This window comes from Camelina sativa, chromosome 7, assembly GCF_030686135.1.
Source record: "Camelina sativa cultivar CO46 ecotype springtype chromosome 7, ASM3068613v1".
Classification (NCBI taxonomy): Eukaryota; Viridiplantae; Streptophyta; class Magnoliopsida; order Brassicales; family Brassicaceae; genus Camelina; species Camelina sativa.
In genome coordinates this window covers 22,532,662-22,547,632 of record NC_141886.1, presented here as the reverse complement: position 1 = coordinate 22,547,632, position 14,971 = coordinate 22,532,662, and the positions used below count along the sequence as shown (strand labels likewise).

General features: G+C 36.0%; 2 protein-coding genes and 1 non-coding gene across 3 annotated transcripts; 2 read left to right on the top strand and 1 right to left on the bottom strand.

The window, feature by feature from the left end:
• The first annotated feature begins 847 nt into the window (after nucleotides 1-847).
• On the top strand, nucleotides 848-1,777 carry LOC104704792 (uncharacterized). The gene is made up of 2 exons (XM_087457951.1): nucleotides 848-1,279; nucleotides 1,358-1,777. Exons 1-2 carry the CDS (start codon nucleotides 881-883, stop codon nucleotides 1,775-1,777), a joined length of 819 nt encoding a protein of 272 aa, XP_087314077.1. The 5' UTR covers nucleotides 848-880.
• A 2,696-nt stretch (nucleotides 1,778-4,473) lies between these two features.
• LOC104704791 (uncharacterized) lies at nucleotides 4,474-5,409 on the top strand. Its single transcript, XM_087458579.1, has one exon. It carries the CDS (start codon nucleotides 4,474-4,476, stop codon nucleotides 5,407-5,409), a length of 936 nt encoding a protein of 311 aa, XP_087314705.1.
• A 6,858-nt stretch (nucleotides 5,410-12,267) lies between these two features.
• LOC147941587 (small nucleolar RNA R71) lies at nucleotides 12,268-12,374 on the bottom strand. Its single transcript, XR_015562949.1, has one exon. It is a non-coding gene; the product is annotated as a small nucleolar RNA R71 (small nucleolar RNA).
• Nucleotides 12,375-14,971: the final 2,597 nt, after the last annotated feature.

Below are 14,971 nucleotides of genomic sequence, written 5' to 3'. Positions count from 1 at the left end.
TAATCATATAGATGTTTATTTTCACAAATAATTTCATGGTTAGTATATAATACATATTATATGCATATTTGTGAGCAAAAATTATGAAATTAAGAGATTTAATCTTAAATCCGTCGGTAATCTGTCGGTAATCCGTCACTGATAGGATGATTTTCTTTGGCCAAAGTCCATTTCTCGTTCTCCCACACGTCTCCTCATTCCCATCACAAAGAACTAGTAGTATGTTCCTCTCCTCTGCTCCTATACAATACCAAGAAACGAGTCGCTCTCTCTCCTCTTCTTTTTTCTCTTCCAAAGAATAGAATAGTATGCTAACGTCTCTCTCTAAATATATACTCTGACCAAACCTTACAACAATACCCACAAAACGTCTCTCTCTCTATTTCTCTGGTGTACTCGATATCTCTTTCTCTCCCCTTAATGGTTACGCATAAACGAAACTGAACTTTAGTTGTGATGGTAACTAAACTGAATTTTAGTTGTGTAGTAACTGATTATTAAGAGATTTTAAGTGATTGTAGTTGCCTTTAAAGTGTTGTTTGCTTGGTTATTGTGATGGTGATTGCGATGGTCTATGTTAGTTGTTTAGTTGTGATAGTGTAGACTATAGTTGTAAAATGAGTTCAATGCTTTAACGAAACCAAACTTTTTTTGGTTTTTATTATTTAAAACACTAAATCTCCTTTATTTACTTCTGATTTGACTGAAATAGGTAATGGTTATTTAGAATTAAAATTCTCTAACAACACAAAACTTTGAATTAAATGATCTTCTTAACTTCTCTATATTATCCAATCTCATTTCCTTCTTTCTTACCAATCTCTAAGAACTTTCCAATAATCTCTCTTCCTCACCTTCTTCCGTTTTAAATCTGCTTGCTATGGAATCAAATAATACTCCTAATAGTCAGTCTCAATCCTACTTTAGTCTTCTAAACTTCCCATACGACAGCTTTGCTCCCAATGTAAACATTGATTCCTCTCAAATCCCTTCTTTTAGTTCACAAACTAGTTCACAGTCGAGTCAACCTCCTAGTCAAACAGAAGAGACAGCAGAACAGCGTACGGAGAGAAGGATATGGTCCGCACAAGATGACTTAGTCCTAATAAGTGCCTGGTTAAACACATCGAAGGATGCAATTGTTGGGAATGATCAACTGTATGGGTCCTTTTGGAAGCGCATTGGTGAATATTATGCAACAAGTGATCATGTCCTTGGTGGTGGTGAACCAAGGCTCCCTGATCATTGTAGACAACGATGGCAAAAAATCATCAGGGAAGTTAGTAAGTTCTGTGGAGCATACACAGAGGCAAAGGGTGAGAAAGCTAGTGGCATGAATGATGTGGATATTCTGCAGAATGCTCACCAACTATACACTAAGCTGCACAAGAGGAAGTTTGGTTTGGAGTATGCTTGGAATGTGCTTCGCTATGAACAGAAATGGATTAATTTAGAGCCTATGAACCCCAATCCAAAGACAACCAGCTCTAATAAAAGAAAAGCCGATGATGCTGCACCATCTTCAGGGTCTGTTGTGGGTGAGCACGAGAGCAGGCCTGCTGGAATAAAGGCAATGAAAAAATCAAGGAACAAAGGTAAAGAGAAGGCTGCACCATCGACAGAGTTTAGTCACATGTGGGATATCAAAAAGAAGGATTTAGAGGGCATGAAAGAACTTCAAAAGATGTCCATTCTTGACACTCTCATTGCCAAGGAAGAAACGCTAGATGAAGATGAAAAAGCTCTAAAGAAAAAGCTAATGGCTGAACTGTTTTAGCTCTAGTTTATGTTTGTTTTAAACCTAGTTTATGTTGTTTTAAGTATGTTTGTCTTATGTTTGTCTTATGTTTGTCTTATGTTTGTTCTAAGTATGTTTGTCTTTTGTTTTAACTCTAGTATATGGTTTTAATGAATCGGCTTATGTTTATGTTTCACATGTTTTTGTAATGACTCGGCTTATGTTTAATTAATCGATGTGTTTTCGTTTTCATGTTGAACCAGTCATGGACTCTTTATACGACTATGGTATAAACAGCCCATTAGACGGTAGTAGCGATTCAGAAGAGGAGGTTGAGACCTGTTACTATCCTCCGGAACCAGCTCCTGCGATTGGATTCACAAGTCTGTCGAGCCGTGAAGCTCAACCACTACCTGCTAATGAGACATAACTGAACCGGCTCAACGACCAAGTGATCCAGCTCAACGACCAAATGATCCAGCTCAAGGTACTTGTGATCCAGCTCAAGGATCAAGTGATCCAGCTCAAGGACCAAGTGATCCAGCTCAAGGACCAAGTGATCCAGCTCAAGTAAATTTGTCTCATTTTCGGTTGTTGTTGTTTGCTTCCGAATGGTGAACCCGTGATCGGATTTTTTGTTTAGGCTTGGTATTTGGATTTTTGTTTAGGCTTGGCATTTGGATTTTTGTTTAGGCTTGATATTTTGATTTCTAGTTTTAAAGTCACCTGTATTTGTTTTCTTTGTTTGGATTTTAGTTACAAAGTCAGAGTCACAAGAATTTTATTTAGTTTGTCCGATTGTTCACATGCACCAAGTTAACACTCACATGCACCAAATTCACATGCACCAAGTTCACAAGAATTAAGTTCACAAGAATTTGTCTCTTCTCTCTTCCATCCGAAATCAAACATACACTCTTGTCCGAAAGTTCTATATATATGAGAAGAGAACAAGATCAAATCAAACATACCAACCCAAATCATACACTCTTCTCTCACCAAAGACATTTTCTTTCTCAACCCTGTTATGGCATCTTCTTCCAACAATTTTCACTACCATTATGATCCCAATAACGATAGTTTAAACCAATACTTTCAAGAGCAATTTAGTAACCAATTTGAAGCTGTTGAAGAGGAAATTCCGGTCGAAAGGAAACCACATGCATATATCGATAGAAAACGAGAAGAAGGACATGAACGTTTGTGGAAGGATTATTTTTCTGATAATCCGACTTACAATGCTCACCACTTCCGGCGACGGTTTCGAATGAACAAGCCGTTGTTCTTGCATATTGTGAATCGTTCAGTGAAGAAGTTCCATATTTTAAACCAAAAAGGGATGCAACCTTCCGGAATAGTCTATCACCCCTACAACAATGTACTGCAGCAATTCGACTTTTAGCATATGGGACTGTGTCGGATTCGGTTGACGAATACATACGTCTTGCTGCATGTACTGCTCGTAAATGTTTGGAACATTTTGTCGTCGGGATAGTTGACTTGTTTGACACTGAATACCTACGCCGACCAACACCAGAGGATCTTCAAAGGCTACTATTTTATGGAGAACAGAGGGGTTTTCCCGGGATGGTTGGAAGCATTGACTGTATTCACTGGAAGTGGAAAAATTGCCCAACCGCTTGGAAAGGAATGTATTCCAGAGGCACCGATAAGCCAACAATTGTTTTGGAGGCAGTAGCTTCACAAGATCTCTGGATATGGTACGCATTTTTTGGAGCTCCAGGTACTTGTAACGATTTAAATGTCCTTGATCAATCACCAGTATTTAATGACATTATTTACGGTCGAGCTCCCGAAGTTACGTACTATGTCAACGAAAATGAGTATAATTTGGCATACTATCTGACGGATGGTATTTACCCCGAATGGGCAACATTTGTTAAATCCATCCCACAACCACAACACCCGAAATATCGATTGTTTGCAGAACGTCAAGAAGGTGCAGGAAAAGACGTTGAGCGTGCATTTGGTGTCCTGCAATCTAGATTCGCCATGATTAAAAATCCATCTCTTTTATGGTCAAAGGGTAAAATTGCATATATTATGAGAGCATGTCTCATACTGCATAATATGATTGTCGAAGATGAACGAGATTCATACACACTCTATGACGAACAAGAATTCCAACAAGAAGATGGAACTGGAACTACTCCGGATCTTACCTTTTCAGTAACTATGTCTTCAAATCTTGAGGGTTTAGGTGATGGCCATACAATAATTCGTGATAAACAAGCACATCGCAAATTAAAGGAGGATTTGATTGAGAATATTTGGAATAAATTTGGACATTAATCTATGTATTAATTAAATAAAATGTTTAGTCTTGTTTAATTAATTAAGTAATATGTTTGTTTGTTTTTTAAAAAAAAATTATTTAAAATGTTTTTTTTTTCATAAAAATTTGGTATTGTATTTTGAATTTTAGTTAAAGTTTTTTGAGTTTGCAATTAAAATGTTATTTTCTAAATTATTATAATTGTAATATGTTTAAGAATATTATATTATTAAATCTTAAGATCTTACACATGTTCTCCCAATAACTAACTTCTTAACAAAAGTTCTTAACTACTGATCTTATATTATTTTTACAATATTTATACTCTAAAAACACGCTAAATTGATCTCCCTATAAACATGTCCTAATAAGTTCTCGTTCTTCTTTTTTTTCCAAACTAGAGATACTAGTTGCTCTTCTTCTTTTTTTGTTTAAAGCCATGAACAATGAGCAAGCGTCTGTGTCATTACCTTTGTTCCACGAGCATCGTATGGTGACTTGGAAGGATTTGCGGAGAGGTGATTGTTGTGAACGCTACGAATTTGTCAGTGATGGCTACTATTGCAAAAGCTGTGATTTTTTCACCCAAAAGAAATGTGCAGAGTCCTCTGAATCTATCGAACATCCGTCTCACTCTAGTCATGCTCTTATTCTTTGTGATACAACTCACTTATGTGACTTGTGTGGAGCGCCTATCCCCAGTCCAGGCTATTGTTGTAGGGATTGTGACTTCAACATACATTTAAGTTGTGCCACACTACCAGGAATTATTGATGTTCCTGGAAAACATCACCACAAACAAACTTTTTCCAAGAAGCTGACTCAGTTTGATTGTTATGCATGTGGAGATATTGGAGAAAAGTTTTCTTACAAATGTCATGAATGTCATTTAACCTTCCATACCGGTTGTGCATGGCAGCCATCATGGGAACACCATTCAGAGGTAAACCACCCTTACCATTCATGGCATCCTCTTAAGCTTCTAACAGGTCAACCACCTGACTATTCTGATGGAAAGTGTCGTCTTTGTGGAAGAGATGTTGATCAATTCTTTTATCATTGTTCTTTTTGTAACTTCACCTTGGATATGCGTTGTGTTTTAAACCCACCACCACAATCTCTTCTAGACTTGAAAGTTCATCATCACCAGCTAACCCTTCTCCCAAGACTTCGTTCTTTTATATGTAATGCTTGTGGGTTGAATGGAGATCGAAGCCCCTACATATGTGTTCAATGCGATTTCATGATCCATCAAGACTGTCTCACCCTTCCGCGCGTCATAAACATTAATCGACATGATCATCGTATTTTTCTCACTTCTGTACTTGGTGTTGTTAATTCTATATGCGGAGTTTGTCGCAAGAAGGTGGACTGAACTTGTGGGGGTTATTCTTGTAAGAAGTGTCCTCAATATGTCGTTCATTCAAAATGCGCTACTAGAAAGGATATCTGGAATGGGAAAGAACTCGAAGAAATACCTGAAGAAACAGAAGATATAGAGCCATACGTTGTAATAGATGACAAGACAATACAACATATCAGCCACAAAGAGCATTACCTAAGACTCAATGGTAAAGGTCTTATGTGGGAGGAAAACAAACTTTGCAATGCATGCACGCATCCCGTCTCTCTCCAATCCTTCTATGGTTGTATGGATTGTGAGTTCATTCTCCATAAGAAGTTTGCTGAATCTCCTAGGAAGAAATGACACATGTAACATAATGAACGACTGACTTTAGTTACAAGCAAAGCTAACTGCTTTTGGTGTAGTGCTTGTCAAAGAATGTCCAATGGTTTAATGTATCAGCATGGTTATAAGAAATTTGATGTCTGTTGCATTTCAGTTTCTGAGCCATTTGTCCATCCAAGTCATCCCCATCATGCCTTATATTACACTAATCCATATGAAAAAGGACTATGCGATGGTTGCAACAAGGAGACATTTGGTGTGCTCAGATGCATTGAAGATGGTTGTGAATTTACCTTGGACTTCAAATGCGCTACTTTACCACTAGTGGTAAAGCATAGAGTCGAGGCTCATCCTCTCTCACTATGATATGGTGAAAAGGCGAGTGGTAAATATTGGTGTGACATTTGTGAAAAAGAAACCAATCCAAAGACATGGTTCTACACGAGTACACATCACCAGGCTAGTTTGCATATAAATTGTGTTCTCGGATACTTTTCACGGGTCATTCCACGGGGCACAGTGGAGCTTTCGTACGTACCATATGAGGTGATGCTCAATAATAGTATGTCTCGTCCATTCTGCAGTTGGTGTAGGTCTCGCTACATTCACCCTATATAATAAAACGGAAATACACAACATTTTTTTTAGACTATATAATTTTAATAAGTTGTTACAAATAGGTTATACATTAATGATAGATTAATTGGTTACAAATAGGTTATACCAAAAACCTTAAAGAGAATATTCTAAAGAATCATATCATCTAACTTACCATATTAATATCCTTTATGAAATATTCATCAAATAAAATCTTTTGATATCTAACTTAACATATTAATTTGTTAATTATCATTATACTTCACCTCTTATTTTATAGATGAGTCTATTTTTGTTAAAAAAAAAGTTATCATATTATTTATTATAATTAAAAAATAGTTTTATTTCTGGATATACCATAAGTTGAATTTTTAAAAACAAATATAAATTGTTCAATCTATAAAATATTCAAGCTTTAGTAATATTATTCTTTAGAAATAATATCTATTGAATTAAAAAAATTACTGAGTAACGGGTCAAAATTTGAATATTTAAATTCAAATTTACAAAATTATGTCTTATAATGACATTCAAGTCATGAAATATAATATACATTGTTGAAATAACTTCACATATATAACCTAATACATCATATTAAAATTTTATTTTAAAATATAAAATATATAAAATTTTGTATAAAATAAAATTTAACCAGTGTTATAACACGGATACTTATCTAGAATCATTAACAATATAAAACTTACAAAATAGGTGTTTTTTTTCAAGACATCATATTTAGCATATGATTTTATTGCATAATGTTTTATCCAAATAAAACTTTTAAAAACAATCACATAAATTATATTTAATATAAAAATTACAATATAAATAAAATGAATTTCAATCCATGCTCTAGCACGGTCTTAACCTAATATAGTATATCATTATTAGAGGTGTATACAATTAATTAGCTAATGGATATCTATCCATTTTATTTAGTTTTTTATTAGTAAATATTTTCCGTTTTGTTTAGTGGGCCAGTGAGTAGATTGAGAAATTGGCGATCAACACATTAAAACATATTGGACCTTAACTGTCCAACAAAAATAGGTGTGCATAGTGTTCAACCCATTAAGAAATGTGGCCTAATATCTCCTATTATTTCTATAGAAAATATATTTAATATTGTACCATTTTTGTTTATATTATTTAAGTAATCAAACTATATATTATTAAATATTACTCATATATAGGTTTTTACACTTTTTATATAAAAAATACATCAATTAACATTAGTCTTAGAACCATTTATTTTTTTTATATATATATATATATATATATATATATATATCAATTAACATTAGTCTTAAAACCATTGACCAGTTTGCAGTTTAGTGGCACTAATAGAGTACTTTTTGTTTATTTAGACAAGATAGTTCTTTTATACTGGTCATATCAAGTTATCCCCTCTTTAATATTTCGGAAGTACATGACTTTTTTTTGTAGACTATATAATAGATATATATATATATATATATATATATATATAATTTTTTGGTTATAAACTTATGACATTCATGATTTAAGTGTATCATAATATACATGTTAGTTTGATTTTTGGTAATTAGAGATAATATGTATTTAGTTAATTATAGTAACATATAAAATCAATTATAGGTAACATTTAAAAGACAAGGAAATCTTTCAACCTAATTAAAACAAACATATGTGATTCTTCTTTCACTTTTATTTGAATTTATATTTAAAATATTATATAATATATTTAGTTAATAAAATTTATGATTTTTTTTCTGCATATGATGTAATTTAAACTTTTTTAAACAGATATAATTTCTCAACTGATGAATAAAAAATTGTATAAAATGTCTCAACCACATTGCCAAAGAAAACTAGGCAAATATTCAAAGTCATACTATAAAAAAAATGACCAAAATGATTCTAAATACGAATAGGCATGAACTTTGATTTATCAGACATTAAAATCATACTATAAACTCATACTTCAAAGTTATACTATTAAAACCAATATAAATTGTTCAATTTATAAAATATTCAAGCGTTAATAATATTATTCTTTTAAAAAATATATATTCAACTAAAATTTTGATTGTATAACGAGTAAAAATTTGAGATTTAAATTCAATTTCATCTATTTATTTTGTTGAATTTTATAATTATATATTATAATAAAATTTTAAAATAATTTAATTTGAAGTATTTAAAAATAGTTTAATTTGATATTTTTAGAATATCATAAATATATGATAGATCAAAATTTAAAAATTATAAACACTCTAATTTGATTTGTTATAGCGCGGGTCAATAATATGTCACTATAATATGAAAAACAAATTCAAGAAATATGATTTCTTGCTAGAACACGGGTTGAAATTTCAAGAAATATGAGTTTGGAATAATGTTGTTTTGTAGAGGCTTTCTTGGTCAAGATGATTTTGACAAACATATGTTACATATTTGGTCCTAAAATTAATATGAGGTATATTGTGGTTTAAGTCATAGAATTAACAATCAAAATACAATATATAATTTTAAAAACTAAACAAATCAAATAAAATTAACAAACAAAAATTAATTTTTTTTAACAAATAACTTAACTTGCAGTGTACCGCGGGTCAAAATCTAAATCTACTAGACTATTTTACAAAATAGATATTATTTCATAAGTCATATTGAGAACATGATTTCATGGCATAATGTTTCATCCTAAAAGAAAAAACTTTTAAAACAAATAAAATAACCACATATATAGTGATTTAAATAAAAATTACAAAATAAACAGAAGAAATTTCAATTCGTGCTCTAGCACACCCGCGGTCGTAAACGAACAAACTCCGTTTGATCCGCAAACTAAACGGGTCGAGTCCGCGTGACCCGCCATTTTTCGGGCATCAAATTACATGCCCATGCCCGATCCGCTAAGCTACATAACGGGCCATGCATGCGGGCTTACGGCCCGATTGACATCTCAAGTTTTGACATATTAAATCATACTTAAAGGTAACGAAATTTGGTAGAGTTATTCCCAAGCCTTTCATTGTCATTCTCCTTTTTACGGAAGTGGATTTGGATTTAAATTCGATGAGTTATTGGCAGTTTCGTGAGACACGTTTTCTGAGACGCGAGTCGAGACCATTGGAGATTGTAACTGATATCGTGGTCTCGTCTGGTTAATGATCGGCACGAGATTTTGTGGGAAACTTTGTGATGTCTAGGGCTAGCTTTTTAATGGAGGGATTTGATAGTTAACGCTTGGTTTTTATTTTAGGATTTCGTCTTTGAGACTGTTCTTTTATGATGTTTCTATCCAGTTTTGTTATAAAGTCGTTTTTGGTTGTGTGGTTTGTTGTAGGACGTTGCTGAACTGTTGCTGATGTTCATATATTTTACCCTGTTTTCCCTTAATATATTCACATCTTTTTCATCCTTTGCTATCCTTTTTGACCATTATTACGAGTTTTAGGATTGTTCTTGCATTAGAGTGTAGTTGCATTGCATTTGCATCTTTTCTTGCATAAACAGGTGATTTTGGAGCCTAAGGAGCATGGAAGCAATTCTGAGGAGAAGTGAAGCAATCATGAGGAGAAAGCAAAGGAGTTAAGGCTGGAGAACCAAGGTCCGGAGTCCCGCTCGACTGCCCACTCGACTAGACACTCGACCGTGTGCTGAGAGAGACTCGACCGAGTGGAAGGAGCACAAGAAAACCCAACTCGACCGGTCACTCGACCGAGCACCGGGTCGAGTTGGCCGAGCCGCCTGGCTATTTTGTCTTTTAGCATTTTTAGGGCTTCCCCTCCTTTTTCCTATTTAAGGACCTTGTACCCTGCAGCCACAAGGGGGCAACTTTTTTAGATATTCTCAAACCTAGTATTTTACCCTTTTTGGGAATTTATGCTTTTTGCACTTTTATTTTCTTAGATCTTGTACCTCTTTTGAAGGAAAAAACACAAGATTCTTCATACTTGTTTGTTTCATAACTTTCAAAGTATCAAGAATTCAAGTTTGGATCCTTCTCCAATATTGTAGATCTCTGTTTTATTTTTCTAATCATGCAAGTTTCGTGTTTTTCTGGGTTTATGACTTTGCTGTTCATCATGTGTGATTGTGAGTAGTTTCCTTAGCTCTTAGGGATGGTTTAGGCTGGATGGATGTTGTGGTTATTTGATTTGGTCAAGGTTGATTGTTGAAGTTCTCTTCTAGGCTAGATGTTCTTAATGATGATCCTACAACTGAGAGGGCAGGGTTTGATCTCAAGCTTCTTATCATCACACCAATGTCAAAGGTGCATAGATAAGGCTAGATCTAGAGGTTATCATTAGGCTTGCTAAGAGATTAGAAGTCTTGTTTGATTCTTGACATATTGCTTAATGCTTGCTTGTATAGATTCTTTACTTTGTGAGAACAAGTCTAGAAATATATTAGCTTGATTGTTTTTGCCATGAGAGTGGATTAAAATGTTCTTAGAGATTATTGTCTAGAGATTAGCTCATGTTGATCAAGTTAGACAACCACAATCTAAGTTCAGCCCATGAATCCATCCCTAAGATCTTCCTTGTCTATTGATTTCCTAGTCTAAATCCTGTTGTTTGATCATTGTTTGATTTACTTTTGTCTTGCTCTGTTTTGTTTGCATTGCTCTGTTTTACGTTTTTGTCCAGCTCGACCCTGCACTCGATCTACACTTGATCGAGTGCTTGCTCGAGTTCATTCCCAGAACTCTTGTTTATGATTTGTGTATGTCCTGTCTCGTTTCTTATTTCATTCTAGTTGCATTTCTGTTGCATTCATTTAGTTTCATGTTCATTACTTTCCTTGCATTAGTTCATTACCTGCATTACTATAGTTTGATCTCTGTTCTAGTTTCATTATTGCCATAATCATTCTGTTCCATTACATTTAGTATCTTGTCCATTCAGCTTTTACATTCTGCATTTTACATTCTGCAATAGGTTGTTAGTGACAAACACCCTCTATAATTGGCTTAACTTAGACAAGTATTGCACACCTTGATTGCTTGCATTCACTCATTTAGGATTGATACCTCTTATACTACAATTGCATAAGGGGAATTGAAACACCCTGCTTTCACCACTGTTCATCATCATCATCACATCATTCATTCACATTCCACATCATCACCCACCATAAAAAGACTCGTTTCAATTTGGCGTCGTTGCCCATTTGAGTGTTTATTTGTGACGTCAATATTAGACTAAGATTAGGTTCTTTCAATCACTTGTTCATTACTAATCTTGAATTTTTCCTATGCTTGTCTGTGTTGCATTTCAGGTACCACTCGACCATCAACTCGAGCTCACACCCGACCGAGTGCTGATCGAGTGAGTGATCGAGCCACGTCCCGAGTATATTTGCACGTCTCCTTTCAGTCAGCTCAACCGTCCACTCGAGCCTGTGCTCGACCGAGTGCCTGTCCGAGTTGCCAATCTGGTTGTTGATGTAAACAAGGTCAAAGGGTAATCACAATCTCCAAGGACTTCTTGACAACATCAACAGGCCACCAAGGGGTTTGAGACATCAGAGAAGAAGAGTTGTACAAGAACAAGAGGATCAAGTAATCATGGAGCAACAAGATAACCATGATCAAAGACCTAGACACATTGGTGCTGGGGATGCACCTAACACACACAACCAAAGAGCTGGTATTGTGCCTCCTGCTGTGGCCAATAATAATTATGAGATGGATTGATCTCTATGATACAAGCCAACAAATTTCATGGGTTGCCAATGGAGGATCCTCTAGATCACCTTGATGAGTTTGACAGGATATGTGGACTCACAAAAATCAATGGAGTGAGTGAAGATGGCTTCAAGTTAAGGCTATTCCCATTTTCCCTTGGAGACAAAGCTCATCTCTGGGAGAAGACTCTTCCTACTGGAGCAATAACCACATGGGATGCTTGCAAGAAAAATTTTCTGGCCAAGTTCTTCTCCAATGCAAGGACTGCTAGGTTGAGGAATGAAATCTCAAGTTTTGCACAGAGAAATATTGAAAGCTTTTGTGAGGCATGGGAGAGATTTAAAGGATTCCAAACTCAGTGTCCCCACCATGCATTCAGCAATGAGTCTTTGCTCAGGACTTTGTACAGAGGAGTTCTACCCAAGATTAGAATGCTACTTGATACAGCCTCCAATGGAAACTTTCTCAACAAGAATGTGGAAGAAGGCTGGGAGTTGGTAGAGAATCTTGCTCAATCAGATGGTAATTATAATGAAGATTATGATAGAACCATAAGGATCACCTCCACTGATCAAGAGGACAAATACAAGAAGGATTTAAAGATGGTCAATGAGAAGCTTGACAAGATTCTCCTAAGCCAATCAAAGACCATTCACTTCATTGGTGAAGAAGAAGCTCCAGTCCAAGAAGGAGATAGAGAGTTTGCTGAGTTGTGCTACATGCAAAACCAGGGAGGATTCAAAGGTTACAACCAAGGAGGATTCAAGAATAACAATCTCTCTTATAGGAGTAACAATGTGGCTAACCCACAAGATCAATTCTACCATCCTCAACAGCTCAACAGCAACAAAACTATATACCCAAGCAGCAACAACAGGTGTTCCAGCCCCAATTGTGTCCTCCACCAGGGTTTCAGACTAACCAAGGCCAGGAACAAGACTTAAGAGCTATGATGCAACAATTGTTGGTTGGGCAAGCCAATGGAAAGCTTGAGGAGGCTAAACAATTTGCTGAGTTGAATCAAAGGTTAACATCACAGTATAATGATCTCAATATGAAGTTTGAAGGTCTGAACTCAAGAGTGAAGTATATGGAGAGCAATATAACATCTACTTCAGCTCCAAAACCCACTCAACTCCCTGGAAAATCTGTTCAAAATCCAAGGGAGTTCACAGCCAAAGCCATTCAAGTTTATGAGGAAACTGTCACTGAGGACAGTGAAGTCCAAGCTGGGGAGGATTCATCATTTGTTGAAGCCCAGAGTGAAGTATTTGCAAAGCAAACTAAATCCGGCAGTAAACTCGACCCACCATTCGAACACACACACGATCGAGTGGGTGATCGAGTGACTGATCGAGCTGAAGTCTCCGAAGCTGATAAGCCCATTAAGTTCATTCCTCCTCCTTACAAGCCTCCACTACCATTCCCAGGGCGTTTCAAGGCACAAAAACTTAAGGAACTAAGGGAGATCATTGAGAAAAAAGAAATGATGGCTTTGCAACAAGAGGAAGTGAAAGCTTTGAAGGAAGAAGTTGTGATTGAGAAAAAGGAAGTGATGGCCATAAAAGAGGTTATCATTGCTTACCAAGAAGAAGAGAGAGGACCTGCCTTGGAACAGTATGATACATATCCTCTCTATAAGGATTTTTTTGCTTGAATTCTCAAAGAAGAAGGCTCATGCTCAGGATGAGAAGGATCTTGAGGACCTTGGAGGGGTTATCATCCCAATTAAACTTGAGGATCCAGGTCCATTCTATCTGCCTTGCTCACTTAGCTATCTTCACTACAACCAGTGTTTATGTGACTTGGGAGCATCTATCAGTGTGATGCCCTACTTTATAGCACAAAAGCTTGGGCACACTGACTTCAAGGCCACCAACCTTCACATATGCCTAGCTGATGGGTCAAACAAGGATGTGGTTGGTAAGCTGGAAAACATTCCAGTCAAGATAGGAAAGGCAAGAATTCATACAGATTTTGTGTTTCTAGAGATAGATAAGGAGTCTGAAGATCCTATCATTCTAGGGAGGCCATTCTTAGCCACTGTTGGAGCTGTTATAGATGTTAAGGAAGGTCTTGTGACCTTGAACATTGCTGAGGGGATAACCATGAAGTTTAAAATCTATAACCCAACCAACCTACCCACGATTGATGATCAACCTTTCACTATCAAGGACAAAGGAGGTCATGAAGTTTTAAGTGAAGTGGCAACTCCAAGGGCTAAGCTCTCTTTACAAGAGGAATCAATGGAAAAGCTCAAGGGTTCAGTTCAAAAGCTGACTGAATTGGTGAAGGATATCCAAGTCAAGCTAAACAAGAGGTCTTTGAGGAAGGCAAGACCAAGGCTCAAAATTAAGAAGAAATATGGTTTGTGTGTTAAGGGTGAAGTGATCAAGAATCAACTTCTCAGTGATCAAGAGGTGCCAAGGAGGATTTCATCACCTCCTTGGTATCTAAACCAAGCCTGAAAAGGCACCAAAAGTCAATCTTAGTGACTTTAAACAAGCTCACTAGGGAGGAAGTCCCTAAGGTATCATTGTACATATGCTTTATTTTCCTTGTAGTTTTGATTTGTTTTCTTTTATGTTTGTGTTGGGCAGGCTTTTCAAAGAAAGTGTAGATGGGTATGGAGAGATTTGGACTTGGGGAAGTAGGCTCGCAAGCCCACTCGACCAGCCCACAAGAGGTACTCGACCGAGCTGACAAGCAACCAAGGCCCACTCGATTCCCATTTCTCTTTAATGATCGAGTGGAGGGAGAAAAAGAAGAAAAATTTTGAAATTTCAAAATTTAGTCAAAGAGCTCGACCACTTGCAGTCGAGTGTGGGGTCGAGTGGCAGCAAAAAGCAGGTCAAAGATTCCCATTTCAAACTTGAATGGTATGGACGCTCCACCCTTGTCTCCTTGTCCCCTTAGCTTCTTTAAATAGGGCTTGATTTGATCATATACCTCTCACACTCTCTCATTTGCTTA